This window comes from Erythrolamprus reginae, chromosome 10 (genome assembly GCF_031021105.1).
Source record: "Erythrolamprus reginae isolate rEryReg1 chromosome 10, rEryReg1.hap1, whole genome shotgun sequence".
NCBI lineage: Eukaryota > Metazoa > Chordata > Lepidosauria > Squamata > Dipsadidae > Erythrolamprus > Erythrolamprus reginae.
Window position 1 is genome coordinate 20,218,076 of NC_091959.1, and position 21,080 is coordinate 20,239,155.

The following is a 21,080-nucleotide window of genomic DNA, read 5'->3' on the forward strand; positions in this document are numbered from 1 at the left end:
GGATAGTGATTTTGGACAGTCTCAAAATGAGTGAACAGTGCAGTCAGGTGGTAGGAAAAGCAAGTAGAATTCTTGGCTATATAGCTAGAGGTATAACAAGCAGGAAGAGGGAGATTGTGATCCCGCTGTATAGAGTGCTGGTGAAAACCCATTTGGAATACTGTGTTCAGTTCTGGAGAGCTCACCTACAAAAAGATATGGATAAAATTGAACGGGTCCAAAGATGGGCTATAAAAATGGTGGAAGGTCTTAAGCATAAAACTTATCAGGAAAGACTTCATGAACTCCATCTGTATAGTCTGGAGGATAGAAGGGAAAAGGGGGACATGATCGAAACATTTAAATATGTTAAAGGGTTAAATAAGGTTCAGGACGGAAAGGTTTTTAATAGGAAAGAGAACACAGGAACAAGGGGACACAATCTGAAGTTAGATGAGGGAAAGATCAAAGCAACATGAGAAAATATTATTTTACTGAAAGAGTCGTAGATCCTTGGAACAAACTTCCAGCAGACTGGTTGGTAAATCCACAGTCACTGAATTTAAGCATGCCTGGGATAAACATATATCCATCCTAAGATAAAAATACAGGAAATAGTATAAAGGCAGACTAGATGGACCATGAGGTCTTTTTCTGCCATCAGTCTTCTATATTTCTATGTTTCTATGTTGCTACACTAGATTACTTAAAACAAGCGAACCTATGGCATGGGTGCCACAGGTGGCACGTGGAGCCATATATCTGCTGGCACATGAGCTGTTGCCCTAGCTCAGCTCCAACATGCCTGTGTGTGCCGGCCAGCTGATTTTTGGCTCACACAGAGACTCTGGGAGGGCGTTTTTGGCTTCCAGCGAGCCTCTGGGAGGATGGGGGAAGGCATTTTTACTCTTTCCCAGCTCCAGGGAAGCCTTTTGAGCCTTGGGTGGGCGAAACATGAGCCTACTGGGCCCACCAGAAGTTGGGAAACAGGCCATTTCTGGCCTCCAGAGGGCCCCCAGGGGGTGGGGGAAGCTGTTTTCACCCTCCCTAGGCATTGAATTATGGATGTGGACACACTTGCATATGCGATAGCACACGCATATGCTCTTTCGGCAACTGAGGCAAAAAAGGTTCGCCATCACTGACTTAAAAGTTCACCTTTGCTGCATTCAACAGGACGAGTGATTGTTCGGCTTGCTTATTTAACTGGTTTCAAAGCAGTTTGGAAAAAAGAAAACTGATTCCTTGAGCTGAAAGAAGCTTTTAGAGAAGTCCACCGCTCTCGAATATCCAAAGCTAGAAGAACCATAAGAGGCCTGTGTCGTGTTGGAATGGAAAGCAGACAATGTCCTTTGGGGCTGGCATGGACCTTCTCTCTCAGCTGATCATCAGCCCTTTGAAATAATGGTGCTTTTTCCCAGACTCGTAGCTGTCCAAGCTCAGGAAAATACTTGTTTCAGATGCATTACAGAGGTCACCAGTGGTTACGTACTGTATTTATGTCCTGTTGCCAACTCCTTAACTCAAACAAGAATGTACAGAAAAGAGAGCCCATATCAGATCCAGGGCACTTTGCTTTGAACCCAAAGATTACTGTATTTTTCGGAGTATAACACACACCTAGAATTTAGTGGTGGAAAACAAGGGAAAAAGTATTCTGAACCAAATGGTGTAGTAACAGATTATTTAATAAAATTCCAGTGTAGCAGAATACTTTTTACAACCATGTACCGTTTTTACAAACTTCAAACTTGACAGTTTTAAGACTAGTGGACTTCAACTCCCAGAATTTCTCCTCCGGTCATGCTAGATGGGGTAATTAGAAGACAAAAACAGCCCCATTTTTGTGAAAAAAGGGCAATTTTTCACCTATTTTTTCACAAAAAGTGGATGGAAGCCTGCAGGGAGCTCCTGGGTGCTGTGGGACAGCAAAAATGCCCCCAGTGTCTGAAGTGATGCAGGCTTTCCTGCTTAAGCAAGGGGTTGGACTAGAAGACCTCCAAGGTCCCTTCCAACCATGTTATTATACTCTATTCGAGAGCATAGCAAACTTCACTGCTCTTCTGTTGTACGAGTACCCAACAACCAAAGACGCTACCACCATTACTTACATAGTTCTGTACGAGATCGGGGTGACTCCTCTCTATGCCGTCATCAAGGATAGTCACTACGACACCTTTCCCGGTGTATCCTCTTTGCCAAGCTCCCAGAACATTCATTTCGGACCTGCATTGGCTGTTGTTGTCTTCACAATGCTGAGAACAAAAGGCAGCCGTGAGTGTGCTATTGTTTTCCTTTTCACACCCACTTGAGTCAAAAAGACGGCTTCCAGTAGCTACTCTGAGTTTCAAAATGGTAGGACCAGCCCTGGAGAAGCAATTGGGTTTGTTCAGCTCAGGGCTGAAATCCAGCAGGTTCTGAGCGGTTTTGGAGAACCGGTAGTGGCAATGTTGAATAGTTCAGAGAACCGGCAAATACCATCTCTTGCTGTAGTAGGGTGAGGTGGGAATGGGGATTTTGCAGTATCCTTCCTCTGTAGTGGGGAAGGAATGGGGATTTTTTCTCTGTGGCGGTCACTTTGCTCTGGAATCAACTCCCCCCCCCAGAGATCCGCACCGCCCCCACCCTCCTGCCCTTATGCAAAGCTTTAACAACATGGTTTTGCTGGCAAGCCTGGGGCTGTTGAGCTATACAGGGTGCCTTCCAAAGGTAATGCAATTATTTTTTTTAAAGTAATTTATTGAACAGATTTGCACAAACACTTAAAATTCTTCAAAGTACTGTCCTTGGAGCTCTACACATTTTTTCCAGCAACTCTGCCATGACCGGTATGCGCCCTGGAAGGCATCTTCGGGAACCTCTTCGTCACAGCTGATTGGATCTCTTCTATGGACGAAAAACAGTTCCTTTCAGGGCTGCCTTAATCCGAGGGAACAAAAAGAAGTCTGCTGGGGCGACGTCAGGGCTAAGGTGGGGTGGGGCAGTGTTGGCACCTGATGTTTGGCCACGAACTCGCGGACTCATGGCAAGGTGCATTTTTTGTCCATAGAAGGGATCCAATCAGCCGTGACGAAGACCTTGTGAGAGGTCCTCGAAGACACCTTCCAGGGCGCGTACCGGTCATGGCAGAGTCACTGGAAAAAATGTGTAGAGGCCCAAGGACAGTACTTTGAAGAATTTTAAGTGTTTGTGTAAATTTGTTCAACAAATTACTTTGAAAAAAATAATTGCATTACTTTTGGAATGCACCCTGTAGGACTCCGCTCCGGCCTAGTAGTAATGATTGTTTTTATTGGGATTTTAATTGCTGCATATCGTTTTTTATTGTACGCAGTGAAGGGCTACCAAAATTTTTACTACCACACTGTGGGTGTGGCTTATTTTGTGGATGTGGCTTGATGGTCACGTGATCAGGTAGGAGTGGCTTTCCAGCCATGTGATCAGGTGGGACTGGCTTGACGATCATATGACTTGATCAAGGATTTTCCAGGAACCTCAAAACAACACACTTATTTATTTATTTATTTATTTATTCATTCATTCATTCATTCATTCATTCATTCATTCATTTGATTTGTATGCCGTCCCTCTCCGTAGACTCGGGGCGGCATATCAATGGACTCAAAACAAGCAGGTCCTCTTCTCTCCTTATACTTTTCCTAGACACTTTTGTTTGTAGCAGAATCGCCGGCTTTGGGGTTTTTAAATACTTTCGGGAAGAACACAGAGGCTGCCCAAAGAGGACGCCCTGCATTTTCTTTCAACATCTTTTGGTGCAAATTGGGTGCTCTGGGGTGGAGCTCCATTTTCGCTACCCCACTGTGTCATCCTCCCATCCGGGCAGCAGCCCACCCCTGGTTGGTTGTATGTATGTATGTATGCATGCATGCATGCATGCATGCTATTTTATTTTATTTTATTTTATTTTATTTTATTTTATTTTATTTTATTTTATTTTATTTTATTTTATTTTATTTTATTTTATTTTATTTTATTTTATTTTATTTTATTTTATTTTATTTTATTTTATTTTATTTTATTTTATTTTATTTTATTTTATTTTATTTTATTTTATTTTATTTTATTTTATTTTATTTTATTTTATTTTATTTTATTTTATTTTATTTTATTTTATTTTATTTTATTTTATTTTATTTTATTTTATTTTATTTTATTTTATTTTATTTTATTTTATTTTATTTTATTTTATTTTATTTATGCACCCAGACTCCATCAGGGTGTTGGACGGCCTATATACAGTGGTACCTCGAGATACGAGTTTAATTCGTTCCGGACCTGGGCTCTTAAGTCGAGCAGCTCTTATCTCGAACGACTTTTCCCCATAGGAATTAATGTAAATAATTTTAATTGGTTCCAGCCCTCAAAAAACTCACAAAGTTAGTCTAAATTATGCAGAAAGACATGTTTTTAATGAAGAAATGTACATGTACATATAAATGAATAATGAAGTTTCTTTCACTTAACTTGTAAACTTTCTTAAACTTTTAAATTTACATATGTTCAACTTCTCTGCCACCCAATCCTGTAGGACAGAGGTCCCCAACCCTTTTTGCACCAGGGACCGGCTTTAAGCGATCAAGAGAGGAATGGGTGAATGAATGGACGGAGGGTGGGAAGGAAGGAAGGAAAGAGGGAAGGGACAGGAACAGAGGAAGGAAGCAAGGAAACTTATGAAAGGGGAGAGTAAGAGAGGAATGAGTGAAGGGAGGGAGGGAGGGAAGAAGGTGGGAAGGAGAAAGAAAAGAAGAAATAGAGGAAGGGAAGGTAAAAGAGAGAAAGAAAAAGAGCAAGAAAGAAAGAAAGAAAGAAAGAAAGAAAGGGGGAAGGGACAGGAACAGAGGAAGGAAGCAAGGAAACTTATGAAAGGGAAGAGTAAGAGAGGAATGAGTGAAGGGAGGGAGGGAGGGAAGAAGGTGGGAAGGAGAAAGAAAAGAAGAAATAGAGGAAGGGAAGGTAAAAGAGAGAAAGAAAAAGAGCAAGAAAGAAAGCTGCAAGCACCCCCCCGAGCCCCCCAGGCCGGCTGCAACCTTTTAAAACACGCGCGCCGCTTCGCAGCTGTCTCCTGAAGCCGAACGCGGAAGTTAGCGTTTGGCTTCAGGAGACAGCTCCTTGGCGCTTGTATCTCGAATTTGGGCTTGTAAGTAGAACAAAAATATCTCTCCCCTCCCAGCTCTTATCTCGAGTTGCTCTTAAGTAGAGCAGCTCTTATGTCGGGGTTCCACTGTATTTAATAAAACTTAAAACTTAAACTTAAAACCTGAACTGGACAGAAGCAACTTGGCTAGAGTTATTGTCCTTTTTTCAGCAGCTGGAAAGTCTCAAAATGGGTGAACAGTGCAGTCAGGCGGTAGGGAAAGCAAGTAGGATGCTTGGCTGCATAGCTAGAGGTATAACAAGCAAGAAGAGGGAGATTATGATCCCACTATATAGAATGCTGGTGAGACCACATTTGGAATACTGTGTTCAGTTCTGGAGACCTCACCTACAAAAAGATATTGACAAAATTGAACGGGTCCAAAGACGGGCTACAAGAATGGTGGAAGGTCTTAAGCATAAAACATATCAGGAAAGACTTCATGAACTCAATCTGTATAGTCTGGAGGACAGAAGGAAAATGGGGGACATGATCGAAACATTTAAATATGTTAAAGGGTTAAATAAGGTCCAGGAGGGAAGTGTTTTTAATAGGAAAGTGAACACAAGAACAAGGGGACACAATCTGAAGTTAGTTGGGGGAAAGATCAAAAGCAAATAGTATTTTACTGAAAGAGTAGTAGATCCTTGGAACAAACTTGCAGCAGACGTGGTAGATAAATCCACAGTAACTGAATTTAAACATGCCTGGGATAAACATATATCCATCCTAAGATAAAATACAGAAAATAGTATAAGGGCAGACTATATGGACCATGAGGTCTTTTTCTGCCGTCAGACTTCTATGTTTCTATGTAAAGCATGAGGTGTGAAGCTTCCCCCTTGAAGAGTTTACCGGAGACACAGTCTGCTCCAAAAGGGCAGCGGCTCAGCTTCAGCTAATCCAGCAAGAAAAATTCACTGAGCGTTTGTTTTGCTGTTATATTAAGACTTTCGGGAACACCCTGACCGTTTCCAAGCTGGTTTTCACACCAGCAAATGTCCTACACAGCGTGAGACTTCAAAAAGAAAAAAACCCAACCCAAATGAATGTCTGCTTTTGTACTGTATCAGTCTGCCTGTGTGTGATGCTTCTTCAAGTTCTCTTGCTGTTTATGGAAATCAGAGGGAGTCAACCAGTTCCCTTTTTTTGACTGAGTCTTACAGACAGTGATGGGCTCCTATGGGTATGGTCAGGTACACAGAACCGGTAGAAAAATTTTGAATTTTTTTCTTTTTTTCTCTTCTGGGTTCTTGGTATGTTTTTCCTCTTGCAGTAAATGAGGTTGAATATGTATAATTTTAGAAGAACTGTACATGAGTGTGTGTGTGTACATACACATAGTTTAAACAGTAGATAATGTATATTTTTGTGTGCCTGTGTGTAATATGTATGTACACACAGCATATATACATAGAATTAAATAGTATATTTTGGATGTTCAGTAATAGTAAATAGTTAGGGAAATTGTATCTCTTGGAGGCAAGGAGAGGGCAGGCAGCCTAACCCTAACTCAAACCCTTGATGTGAGTGATGTCAAGTTGGCCACCTTTAAGCCAATCACATGACCTTTAAACCACCACCCCGGTCACATGATTGTCAAGCCACTCCTACCTGGTCACATGTCTTGCAAGCCACATCCACAAAATAAGCCACGCCCACACTGTGGTAGTAAAAATTTTTGCAGCCCTTCACTGCTTACGGATAATTAGTTAGAAAAGATTTGTGGCACATTGATATTATACATGGAAATGGTCTCTCAATCTTTTTTTTCACCAGACTCCCTGGAAATACCTTTTGTGGCTAGGGACCACAGCCATGGACCACCAAGATTTAACTCAAGATTTAAAGCACCAGCCTGCATCAAGACTTCGTGGACTCCCTGTGAGGATATCACAATCCCCCAAGTGGCCTTTGGACCACACACCGAGGACCACTGTTCTACGCTACTTGAGACATGGGGTTACCACCATATAGCTGCAGACGTCAAATGATTTGAAGCCAAGCACAATTTCTTTATGCCCAGTTCGGCCCCTTATCCAATTTTGGATCATTAGAATTTGTAGAATTTGAATTTCTAAGATCAGCCATTCAAACCTCAAAATGTGGATTAATACCACTCAGGGACTAGAGACACGAAAGTGGCTAGAAGATGGGAAGTCATTCATATATTTCTTAATGTTATTTTTCTCCCTTCCTTCCTTCCTTTCTCTCTCTTTTTCTTCCTGCCTTCCTTCCTTCCGTCCCCCCTTCCTTCCTTTCTCTTTTTTTCTTCCTTTCTTGCTCCCTTCCCTCCCTCCCTCCTTCCTTCCTTTCTCTTTCTCTCTCTATCCCTTTGTCTTTTCCTTCTTTCCTTGCTTCCTTGCTTACTTCTCTCCCTCCTTCCTTCCTTTCTTCCTTCTTTCATTCCTTCCTTCTTTCTTTCCTTCCTTCCTTCCCCCTCTCTCTCTTCCTTCCTTCCATCATCTCTTATTATTTGAACACTGTTAATATAGAGAATGAAACCCTCACTTATAGAACTTGCTTCTTCAGGCTTGTTTATTCAAGCATCAAACAAAGAGATAATGATTCACCTGCAAGCTGAAATCACTATAGGTAAAACCTGCAGGTCATCATACCTAAGAGGGATCTCAGCCTCTCTTACCCAACAATTAATTTTATAGCAAATCTGCATGTACTTGGGCACATATACCATTATGATGGTTGCCTGCCCAGTCAACCAGATGTTTCAGCTAGATTTAGCATTTTTATCCACCTACCAAGTCCTTCCAAGAGCATCTTATTATTTTGTTGTTGATGACCACAAAACTACCGGTAACTGCAACACTAAAACAACCCATTCGAACAGGCTCAAATGCAGTAACAGCCAATAAACCCACTATAAAGACAATTGATTCAGCCTGAGGCTGCTCAGGGACCGGCTGGAGCTCTGCCGGATCCATGCCCAGAGGAGGAGGACAGTGAACAGGAGGGGGAGGACCAGGCAGACGGGGGAGAGGAACGTCAGGAAGAGGAGGAGGGAGAGCAGCCTGAGACCCCCGGGGGGGGGGGCTCTTCCCAGCTAGTAGCCTGGATTCATTGGATGAAGACGCACAGGCTATAATAGACATGAGGCAGCGACGGGCAGCTCAAAGACGGGGCCAATTAGAAAGGTATTTTCATCCCTGAATTGGCAACAGCTGGGTTTGGGTGTGGTTCTCCTCAGCAGGGTTGAAAAGGCAGGCCCGCCCTTACAATCTTGTGGAGAGTTATCAACTGGGAGTCCTGTGACCTTGCTTCGATTCTCGGCGTCTCTGATCTTGGCTTGTGGCCTAGAAGTCTGGAAGACTTGGGGGAGGCGTGGGTTTTATTATCTCCAGTGTTGTTTTTGCCAGCAAGAATCCTGTTTTATTGCCTGGCCTTCGTAAAACCTCTGTGAAGCTTCATCGTGTTCCTGTCTGTAAGAACAGTTTTTGTTACCCGTGCTTGGTTTCCAGTATATAAACTGCCTTTGCTTTTTACCAGTGTGTCTGGATACTCTTTTTGGTTGGTGTTGGCGTCTGGGGGGACCCAGACAGAACACATATAGGGAGCAAACAAGGGAGAACAAAGCAAAGGGAAATGAAATACAGTAAAAATAAAGTTCAAAGAATAAAATTACTTCCTTTTGAGGTCATTCCAAGATTAGGCCACCTTAAGCTCCCTATGGCAATAGCTGCTCTTTACACACAAGCACGAACACACAAAGTGCATAGTTACCATGTACCACATTGCAGGCCAAGATGGGTCGTTGAACGAAACGAAACGCTGGTTCCGACGGACCTGCCTTTTGACTCTTGCTTTAACCTCTTGCTGCTGTATCCACTTTACCTAGAGAACAAAAAAAAATAGTTGCATTTATTTATTTATTCTTTGTCCAATATACAATACATATGGAATGAAATAGACATTAAGTAGTATATATAGGGATAGTCAGTAAAAAAGAAGAGGAGTGGATGAGAGGGAGAGAATATATAGGATATATGAGAAAAGGAAATGGTTTTGGAATAGATTGGCATACCATATACAAACTATAGAAAGCTTGTTTTTTATGTATCTGTTCCAAAACAGAGTGACAGGCTACTTGCGTGCTGAAGTTAATTTTAGAGTCATTTTTCTGAATTGATGTTCTTAAACTGAATGTTAATTTATCAAATGGGTTTTATAGAGATACATTTGTGTATAAGATGGAAAGAAAATCTGGAAAAACATCCTAGCCCCCTGTGTTAGAGCAGTTCACTGCTACTCTGCCTAGATTTATAAATTAATAAACCAACTGTCACCTTTTGAAAAACTGAGATATCCAGGTGTATTTTAATATAAAAATCTCTGTGTGTCCCGAGTTCCAATCCAGTCAATTGTACTGTGCACCTGGCCAGGCAAAAAGATTATTTTTTGCAGAGTTGGTTCCATGAAGTCTAAATGCATGTTCCCTCCCAAACTGTCGCCTTTTGAAAGGATGAGATAACCAGGTGTACCAATGGAAAAAATTGTGGTTTTTTTTTAACGTAAATGGACGTTGCAACGGTGCTGCAAGCAAAAGGAGGTGGGGAATCCCACACTGGGACTCTGGGGGCGGGGATTTGATGTCACGGAGACTCCTTCCTTGCATGTGGCTCTATTTTCAGGAAAGTTCAGAGTTTGGATTCAGATTCGAATTCGGCGGCCTCACCCGAACTTCACGCAAAGTTCGTCCGAATCCACCGAACCCGAACATCGTCAGGTTCGCCCATCACTACTTCTGACCATTGTCTGCATTCATCCCTGCAGGGTTTTTTGGGAAAATTTTCAGGAATGGTTTGCCCTTGCCTAGTTCTTCCTTGGGCTGAGAAAGACATTTCCAAAAAGTCACACAGCTGGTTTTGTGCCTTCGGTAGGACTGGAATTCACAACCTCGTGATTTCTAGCCTGGTGCTTTAATACCTGGCTTTCTTTCTCTTATATTGGTCTTATTTTCTAACGCTCAACACATTTCAGAAACCAGAAACACCATTTGAGTTATTAGCCTGCCTGAAACCAAACAACTATGACAAATCAAATCAATGCTACGAAACAAAAAAACAAAAAAAACCCTTTTCAAATAATTTCCGTCCCTTTTTATCAAAGTCAAAATAATTCTTCTAGCTCTTGCTGTGCAGCTTTGCTACAACAGCTGCTCTGCAGCTGGAGACTCCTGTTCACACACTAACAAAATAAACTATAAATCTCCCAAACATTGAAAATGGGAGGCTAAATATTGTTTATCCATTATAAACCTACCAGGATTATAATAAAACTTAGAAACGATGTTATCTTCACAGCACAAGTGGAGAAAGGGAAATTGGTGGCTTGTGGTGTTTTTATTTTTCCCTTTTCCTTTCCAGCATCCGAGAAAACCACCATGAAATCTCAGAAAACGAGTGCTGTGTGTGTTGTGTAACACATTTTTGCTGATAGTGAAATATTCACACACACTATTCATTGCTATCAAAATGTGAGGCTAAGAATTCTAAGGAGGGGAGAATGACAAGAATGACCTTTTCAAACGCTATATGTTTAGCAACTGCTCGGAACATCCCCAGATGTTTAATGCGTGCTTAACGGATTCCTGAGTAATTGTTCTGAAGATCATGAAACATCTTTAGCCTCAGAACCTTAAATATATATTTTGATTTTTGAAAAAAAAAACCCTTTGCTTGGGCTGTTCTTCCTCAAACAGCCTGGCCAACTTGCATTCCCATGAGGACTTGTGCACTGCACGAGTCAAAAAGAGGGCTGTGAAAATATTTACTGACCCCTCGCATCCTGGACACAAACTGTTTCAACTCCTACCGTCAAAACAACGCTATAGGGCACCGCACACCAAGGCTAGACACAAGAACATTTTTTTCCCGAAAATGGGAATTTTAATTTTAAGATGGCTTAAAATTAAAAAAAAGACAAGAGGAAAAATAATTAACATGGTAAATTAAGCTAATAGTGATAGATTTGGGGAGGGGGAAACTGTTGGAAATTAATTGGTAGAAATTCCAGATGGCAAAATTAGATTTATATATATGTTTTTTCTGTCAGATCACCCTGGTAAAGATTATGATGCATGCATGCATGCATACATACATACATGCATACATGCATACATACATACATACATACATACATATTTATCACATATTTTTGCTGATTATTTAAAATTAAGGGAGACTAGGATAGCGCTATTTCGGACATACATAAATACATACATACATACATACATACATACATACATACATACATACATATTTAGAAGCACATAATTGCAGCAAAATATACCTGGGGAAAAGCGTCATGATATAAAGAACTTATGATTGGTTAAAATAATCACAGCATTTGAAGGTATATGGACTTATGTATGGATTCAAAAATTTAAAAAACCTTGCAGCTTGGATTGGGGTTCCAGTGGCGGAAATTGACATGCGCACGCATCTCTGACCCCCCAATGAGAGCATGTCCGTGCACATGTAAGATTTGCTTTCTGTGCATGCACATGAGATTTCACCGATTTCCGACCTTTTTTGCTTCTGTGCCTGCATGAAAGCAAAGAAATCGCTGAAAATCGGTGGCATCTCGCATGCGAGAGCGTCCTTGCACGAGATTCCGTTTGCTGTTCATGCGCAGGGGACAAATCCTGTGTCGATGTGTGTGTGTGTGCGCCCACAACGATTCCAGAGAACATAACGGTAGCATCTGGTAAGTGGAACCCCCCGCCTGGGTCATACACAGCACCAGAGGTGGGGTCCTCATGGTTTGGACCGGTTCTATAGAACCATTAGTAACTTCGTGGCCTGGGTTTATTTATTTATTTTATTTATGCAACTTCTATGCCCCCCAATCCCAAAGGTACAATTGCAATAAGGATAAATACAAAACAGTAAAAGAAGTCGAACAGTTAACTGAGGTTAAAACATAACAAACTAAAAAAAAACATTAAAAGTTATTATTTATTTATTTATTCGTTGTTGTTTTTATGCCGCCCTTCTCCTTAGACTCAGGGCGCCTTACAACATGTTAGCAATGGCACTTTTTAATAGAGCAGCCTATTGCCCCCACAATCCGGGTCCTTGTTTTACCCACCTTGGAAGGATGGAAGGCTGAGTCAACCTTGAGCCGGTGATGAGATTTGAACCGCTGACCTACAGATTTACAGTCAGCTTCAGTGGCTTGCAGTACTGCACTCTACCTGCTGCGCCACCCCGACTCTTATTATATATTATTATTATTATTATAAAAAGAAAATCACACTCATATACACACACCCCATTCTTATAGTTGGCCATCAAGCTGTGAATTTATGGCCCCCCAGGCTGGTCGGCAAAGGCAGGTCTTCATAGCTTTCCAAAAGGCCAACATGGTGGGAGTAGTACAGATATCGGGAGGAAGTTGGTTTCATAGAGCCGGGGCGGCCACAGAGAAGGCCCCACCAACCTGCATTGTTTAGTCGACAGGACCCGGAGGAGGCCAACTCTGTGAGCTCTTTTGGTCTCTGGGTGGTGTACGGCAAGAGATGGTCCTATAAATAGTCTGGCCCTGAGCCATATAGGGCTTTATAGGTAATAACCAATACCTTGAATTGTGCCCGTAAACTAATAGGAAGCCAGTGCAGTTCGTGGAGCAAAGGTGTTATATGGATATACCGAGCTACAACCATGACAGCTCTCGCGGCTGCATTCTGGACTATTAGCAGTCTCCGAACACTTTTCAAGGGTAGCCCCATGTAGAGTGCATTGCAATAACTGGCAGCGACCCAGGGTACCATGTCCCTGAGCCGTTTTTCTCGGCAGCGCCTACAGTGGTTCCATCTTGGTTTTTTGCTTCTGTGCATGTGCAGCTTTTTTAAAGTACTGCGCGCCTGTGCATCATGTCCCTGAGCAAACCGGTAGTAAAGGAATCCAGAACCCACCCCTGCATAGCGCCGTGAACAACAGGGAGAAATGATGGGAGCTGTCTCAATCTCTGGAGGGCTGCAATTTGCCTAGTCCACCCACAGAGATACCACCTGTGCTATTCATACTGTGCGCCATGCCTGCAATCTGTAGAGAAAATGTGCTTTTCCATTTGTATGGCGTTTTTTTAATCAACATTTCAGTGCATTTATTTCCTTTGGAAATCAATCACGTCCCCCCAAAATGTGTACAAACCCTCATGTGGTTAATTGGATGCTGATTGCGAGGCTATTTATAATCCCGTCTAAATGATATGACAGAGGCCAAGAGATGTACAAGTTGTGAAAAAGAGAATAAAAATTACCCAGGCAGATACGCTTTGGAATATTAGCTGAAATCAAACTCCGGTCTAGCCCTTTCCCAAGCTGGAATGCTCTTTACAGATGGCAAGTCTTGGAGTTGCTACACTGCAGAGACAAAGGGGTTTATTTCTGATTCAGCTGTTGGGTATTTGAATTTTAACTTCAGGTTTTCTTTAAAGTTGCACTCCACCGCGATGACTTTGCAGTAGTCTGTATCTCCATTTGCAGGACCTCTTGTTTCACTCTCCTCCCCTCTTTGGAATCGAGGCTTGCCAGCTTTCCCCCCCTAGCATCTGCTCAGATATTTTTTTTTGCATATTACCCAGACAAATAGATAAAATAGATAAATAGACAAATAGATAAAGCATGGAATGGAAAGGACTTCTATAGTCCTTCAAGCAATTTATTAGCACTGATTACAGTGGTTATAATGCAACATTGCAGGTCTCCTCACTACCAGGATTTTGATCCTGATCTGCTGAAGGTAGACTTAGCCTCCATCCTTCTGAGGTCAGTAAAGTGAGGACCCAGAATGTTGGGGTAATATGCTAACACTATCAACTGCTTAAACCAGTGATGGCGAACCTACGGCACGGGTGCCACGTGGAACCATATCTGTTGGCACGTGAAACGTTGCTCTAGCTCAACTCTAACGTGCATGTGTGTGCCGGCCAGCTGATTTTTGGCTTGAACAGAGGCTCTGGGAGGATGTTTTTGGCTTCCAGAGATCCTCCAGGGGGAAGGGGGAGGATGGTTTGGCCCTCTCCCGGCTCATGGGAAGCCTTTGGAGCCTGGGCAGGGTGAAACACGAGCGTACTGGACCCACCAGTTGGGAAATAGGCCATTTCCGGCCTCTGCGGGGACTCCAGGGGGCAGGGGAAGCTGTTTTCGCCCTCCCCAGATATTGAATTATAGGTGTGGGCACTCACACATGCGTGAATGCTCTTCCGGCACCCGAGGGAAAAAAGCTTTGCCATCACTGGTTTAGAGAGTGCTACATGAGCCACGCTGGCACCATGGTTAGTGTGCAGTACTGCAGGCTACTTCTGCTGACTGACTGCTGCCTACAATTTGACAGTTCAAATTTCACCAGGCTCAGGTTTGATGTCTTCTGCCGCACGAATCCCAGCAACCAGTTAGGTCCCACAGAGTTGGCCTTCTCTAGGTCCCGTCAACTAAACAATGTCGTTTGGCGGGGCCCAGGGGAAGAGCCTTCTCTGTGGCGGCCCCGACCCTCTGGAACCAACTCCCCCCAGATATCAGAGTTGCCCCCACCCTCCTTGCCTTTCGTAAGCTCCTAAAAACCCACTTCTGTCGTCACACATGGGGGAATTGAGATATTCCCTTCCCCCTAGGCTTATAAAATTTATGCATGGTATATCTGTATGTATGATTAGTTTTTCTTAAATTAGGGTTTTTTAAATTACTTTTAATATTAGATTTGTTTATATTGTCTTTTTCACTGTTGTTAGCCACCTCGAGTCTGCAGAGAGGGGCGGCATACAAATCAGATAGATAGATAGATAGATAGATAGATAGATAGATAGATAGATAGATAGATAGATAGATAGATAGATAAATTAATAAATGCAGCCTTCCGAGGTGAGTAAACCGAGGACCCAGATCACTGAGGGCAAGAGGCTGATTCTGTAAGCTGCTTAGAGGGGGCTGTAAAGCAGCGATGGGTTGCTCCAGGTATGGTCTGGATCTATCAACCAGTAGCAGTGGTGATGGGAGGCTCTGCCCACCTGCCCCGGATTCTTCTGCCCATGCACAGAAGCGTCGCAAAAAGCACTGTGAAGTGGTATATAAGCCTAAGTGCTAAACCTATTGCTATAAAACACAACGAAGTGGTACGTAAATCTAAGCGCTATTGCTATTTTTATTTCTCATTTGCCCATTTTGGAGATGGGAGATGTTTCCCTAACCCATGGCTGTTCTTAGTGAGGCAAGGTGAACATCAGAGAAGCTGGTTTTGCCACATCTTCAATCGACGGCTGAACCCTTGAAAAGGACTCACTGTACACCCATCCAAGACTGTACATTCAGGTTGTACAGGATAATCTGCTCAACGTGAACAAAGGGGCAGTTGATTTACTAATTACGCTGGCAAATTTCAGGGAGCTTTTGGAATGCAAATGTCTATAAAGACATGCATAAATAGGAGTCTCAGCTGTAAAAGCATCAGCTCATTTAGATGACATGGAATTTAGTTATCTTTTCATTCAAAGCCCTTTATTGGTAAGAATTCTCAAGAACCGCGCAGTATTTTCTCTGGCATTTGAATTCCAGGTGACATTACTTGTCAGGTTCTGCCACCGTCATTTGCATATTCAAACAATAACATTAAATGGGAACAGTCAAAGGGTGATCCATCTTCCTAAAATAAACTAGAAAAGTACTCCTTGATTATGAAATCACAATAAAGCCAAGTCCAGAAGGTTTGGCATGCTAATTTTGGACAGTGTGTTTAGGTAAATACTAACGGCACGCTCTTTTGCTCAAGAATAATTTAAGCATCTGTTCTATTGCAGAAATCATTCGTTTTCACACCAGAATCTTGTTTGCCTTCCTTTGAAATCCGATAGCATTCTGAAAAGCTAACAATTTTTTTTTCTTCCAAGGTAGGTAGGACCGTCAATTGCCATGGTTTTTGCTGCTGAATAAGATCCAATCCCAAATTGAAGGCATATTTGAGCTTTTAAAAAATACACGGAATAAATAGTTAACAGAGGACTTGAACTTTTACAGTTTGGGGTCAGCTGCAAGACCGAGAAGGGCTTTTATCCAGAATTAGCTTAAGATACCCTTAATACAGTGCTCACGAAACTGCATTGTCTACTTACCAACAAAGCAGGCTTTGAGTATATATTCTGTAAAAATATCTACAGACCCCTCACATCCTGGACATAAATTGTTTCAACTTCTACCCTCAAAACGATGCTATACAGCACTGCACAGCAAGACAACTAGACACAAAGACAGTTTCCCCCCGAATGCCAACACTCTGCTTAACAACTAATTCCCACAACACTGTCAAATAATTTACTAAGACTGTATTGCTATTATTTTTCTCATCCTTCCTAGTACCTATCTCTTCCCACTTATGGCTAGAACCATGTTGCTTGTATCTTTCCATTTATATTGTTTTTATTTGTTTCCTAGTACAATTGGATAGCTTGTTAACCTTGACTATCACTAAGCGTTGTATTATTTTATTCTTGATGAATGTATTTTATTCTCAAGTACAGTGTGAGCATATGCACCAAAGACAAATTCCTTGTGTGTCCAAACACACTTGGACAATAAAGAATTCTATTCTATTCTATTCTATTCTATTCTATGCTATGCTATGTTATGCTATGCTATGTTATGCTACGCTATACTCTACTCTACTACAGTCCAGTCCAGTCCAGTCTACTCTAGTCTATTCCTATTTCTATTTTATTTCTATTTTGAATGTACAGTATTTCTGTGTGCAGCAATAGAAGACTTTTTTGTCTATGCACAAACTTTTCTTCAAAAGGTTTTTTTTTAGGAAGAGAGGAAACAATCCAGAATCAGAGCCAGTTTAGCATAGGGATTGTGAGCAGAAAGTATTTACAGGCATAAATAAATGAGAGGCATTTTTTCCAGGAACTGAAGCATATGGCAACCACGGTAGACACAGGAAAAGACACAGCTGCTTTAAAAATTGCAGACAAGTGTTACATCTATTAGCGTCAATTATATATTTTGTCTTGGAATCTTAAATTCTGTGCCATTCTATTTCACCCTGCAATTATATAGAATGGGGATGGCTTTGGGTGGAAGCCTCACCTACATGCATAACCATCTGACTGTTGGTTTTAAACTTTTAAAATTCTTTCATATAGTTACAAGCTGCAGAAGCAAGAATTGGTGTAGCTAGCTCAAAAGAATTGCTTTTCTGGGTTAAAATTAGAGTCCTCCATTAGAAGCTATGGGCTGGGTACTATGCTCCTAAAATTGGAGTCTTCAAATTGTGCCCCAGAACAATAATAGTTAGGTGATATGCCGCCTCGAGTCTACGGAGAGGGGCGGCATACAAATCTAATAAATGAATGAATGAATGAATGAATGAATGAACGAACAAAACAAACAAACAAACAAACAAACAAATCAATCCATGGTGATGCAGTGGTTATAATACATCATTGCAGGCCTTAGTAAGATCTTAACAAGCCTTGGTAAGACCACACCTAGATTACTGCACCCAGTTTTGGTCACCACACTATTAAAAGAAGATGTTGAGACTTTAGGAAAAAGTGCAGAGAAGAGCAGCCAAGATGATGAGCGGACTAGAGGCTAAAATATATGATGAACGGTTGCAAGAACTGAGCATGGCTAGACTAGCAAAGAGAAGGACCAGGGGAGACATGATAGCAGTGTTCCAATATTTGAGGGGCTGCCACAGAGAGGAGGGGGTCAAGCTATTTTCCAAAGTATCAAAGCCCAGACAAGGAATAATGATAATAATAATAATAATAATAATAATAATAATAATAATAATAATAATAACTGATTCAACCTAGAAATTGTTGTGGTTGGCTCTGGCTCAGTTCCTGCCCCAAGGAATGTGGAGGTGGGTGCAGGGGAAACATCAACATGTCCTAAGCCTGTTTTATTGCCAACAGAGTCAGGTAGTGCAGTTTCCTCGGACGAAGAAGAAGGTGGGGGTGACTTGGAAGAGGGGGGCTTGGCACACAGCCCAGGAAGCCAATCTCCATAATCTTCGGTTGATTCGGATGAGGAAGTGTTAGACCCATGCAGGCGCAGACTTATGCATAGAAGAGACCAATTGAGGAAATATTACAGGAGATAAGAGAGGCCACCTGTGTTTGGGTGGGGCTCCAGTAATTAGAGCTGCTGATATAAATAGCAGCGTGCTGGCTTGGCCGTTGTGGAAGATTATCTGAACGTTGTTTCTTCAGGACCGTGCCTTGCTGTTTCCAGACTTTGTTGATTTTTCACGACTTTGAAACCAAAGCAGAGCAAAGTGTGGGGGTCTCACTTCATGGAAGAAGGAGGGCTGTGACGTTCCTTCACAGCTGCTATCTAAGTACTTAAGGACTGATTAAGGGGATTGTACAGCCTACAAGGTTGTTTTGGGACGAGTGCTCTTTGCAATACAAAAAGGGCGCTTTGTTTCTTTTGAATTTTTGTGATAAAGAACATTGTTTTTGAACTTTCACGTATGTGTGTGTGTCTGAAATTGGTACCCTTGAATTTTCGGGAGACTCATACCATAGAGCCCGGCAGAACAGAAATAAGGAGACATTTTCTGACAGCAAGAACATTGAACCAATGGAACAGAAGTTGACTTGAGAAGTTGTGGGAGTTTCATCACTGGATGCTTTCAAGAAGAGATTAGACTGCCATTTCTCAAAATGATGTAGGGCCTCCTTCTTGGGCAGGAGGTTGGGTTAGATCAGTGTTTTTCAACCAGTGTGCCGTGGCACACTAGTGTGCCGTGAGACATAGTCAGGTGTGCCGTGGGGAAATTAAACATAGGTACCCAAACTACCATTCCTGCCAGGATATCCCTTTTGTGTTCATTGAAACAAGACCAGGTTTCACACTAAGTGAGTATAAATACATTTAGAAACTATATTATTAACTATATGTATAATATGTACTGCATTAGAGTGTCATTTTGGGTCATTTTGGTTGGTGGTGTGCCCCAGGATTTTGTAAATGTAAAAAATGTGCTGCGGCTCAAAAAAGGTTGAAAATCACTGGGTTAGATGACCTACAATGTCTCTTCTAACTCTGTTAATCTGTTAAACTCTGTCTCAGTTCGATTCTGACTGGTTCAAGGTTGACTCAGCCTCCCATCTTTCCGAGGTGGGTAAAATGAGAACGCAGATAGTTGGGGGCAAAATGCTGACTCTGTAAACTGCTTAGCAAGGGCTGTAAAGAACTGTGAAGTGGTATAGAAGTCTAAGTGCTACTGCTGTTGCCATCCTTGGCCAATTGACAAGGAAATACTTTGACCCTGCCTTACATTGTTTTCCTTTAATCTTCACCTGATTGAAAAATAGAAGCCTAGATTTCCAATAATGCTGCAGAAAACCAATATTCTCAGGAGATTGTCCTCCATTTCTTCTCCGTAAATGGATAATTTGTGAAAACTGTGGCTGTTCATCATTTGTGACTTTCAGGAGGGGAAAAAAAGAATATAATACATCTTTTCACTGTTTGTAATATTTGTCCCTTCCGCCTATTGCTTCTTTTTCTTCCTTTTTAAAGATATTCTAGTAAGGGCAGCTTGTCAATTCAAAAGGTGTCTTGGAAACCTCCCAAAATTAAGAGCAGGGCAAGAATGAGCACCTGGCAAAGATTTCTTGACCGAGCCGAATCAGAATAAATTATTGTTGTGCTTCAAATTTTTCAAGCAAATCACAGGGAAAAAGCAGGCACAGTAGTACCTATTTGCTTCTGTGTTAATAATCCACCACAAGGTTGGAATGCCCTGTAGCAAAGACATAAGGATGTGTCATTCAATAATAATAATAAAAGGAATGTTAGACTAGCTAAAAAAAAATCCCCAAAGGACAAAATACTCAACTGGTGGAGCACATCATAACCCTCTTTCTTCAAAGACAATTAGATCTAATTAGCATCTTTTTAATCCAATCCACAGTAGTATGAAAATAACTCCTGTTCATCAACGAAAGGAATATTAAATTTTCTGACAATTATCATATGACCCTAAAGAAGTGTTTCAAAGAATCTGAAGGCTTCTTTTACTTGTAGCAGGTCAATTTGGGAAATATTCCACTGTCTCTTAGTAACTCTCTAAATGTAGAGCTTTAGTGATTATTAGTCAAGGGGGGAAAATCACCATCATTTGTGCTCTAGTTCTTCTTCCTCCTCCTCCTTCTTCCTCTTCCTCTTCCTCTTCTTCTCCTCCTCCTCCTCAGTCAACTGGACATTTAAAAACGCATCACAAATATTACTGACTGGTGCTAATGGTTGGTACAGGTTGCTGCCAGTGTCCTAGGTATCAACCATGTATCTTCTTAAAATATATGATGTTATGATTAGTGCATTTTTTTGCAGTTCCACTGCTGTTATTGCAATTTTTATTATTGTTATTTGTTGTTGTTGTTGTTGTTGTTTAGACATGGTATCAATCCGAAGAAAACACGTTATACAATTCGACTTAATCAAAGGAATTCATAACAGCCAACCTTATACAGCTAGTATTTTTAATGCACATCGAACTCAAAAGTCATAAATATTAAAAAGAACACCCCATGCAACAGCAGAGCTGTTTCATATATATTCATGATCAATATAAAGCAAATATTAACCTCAAAAAACTACCAACTTTATTAGAGGAGAGTAAAACAACTAGCCCCATTCTAATATACTAGTCAAATAAAAATACATATCGTTTTTTAAACGTTGTCAGAATTTAACAGAAGTGACTGTATGGAGAGAGTTGATCCCACAGCCACAGGATAATATCCCTGATATCAGGAAGCCTGGAGGTGGGGATGGACAACAGATAGGACACCCTGTCAAGGAGCACATAAAGGGTAAATAGGATTTTAGGGAGAAATATGGGTCAACAGACCAAGGAACATTGTAACCAAAGAGCTCTAAACACGCACATTAGTATTTAAACAGCTTGAAGAGGGA

At 41.5% G+C, this 21,080-nt stretch overlaps 1 protein-coding gene across 1 annotated transcript in view; it reads right to left on the bottom strand.

Moving 5' to 3' along the window:
* PCSK6 (proprotein convertase subtilisin/kexin type 6) overlaps window positions 1-21,080 on the bottom strand; it is a 175,997-nt gene that overhangs the window by 111,325 nt on the left and 43,592 nt on the right. Inside the window, exons 3-4 of the mRNA XM_070763474.1 lie at window positions 8,873-8,983; window positions 2,091-2,234 (exon numbers count right to left, since the gene is read on the bottom strand). Of these exons, the coding sequence (XP_070619575.1) occupies window positions 2,091-2,234; window positions 8,873-8,983 (255 nt within the window). The remainder of the gene's footprint in view (window positions 1-2,090; window positions 2,235-8,872; window positions 8,984-21,080) is intronic.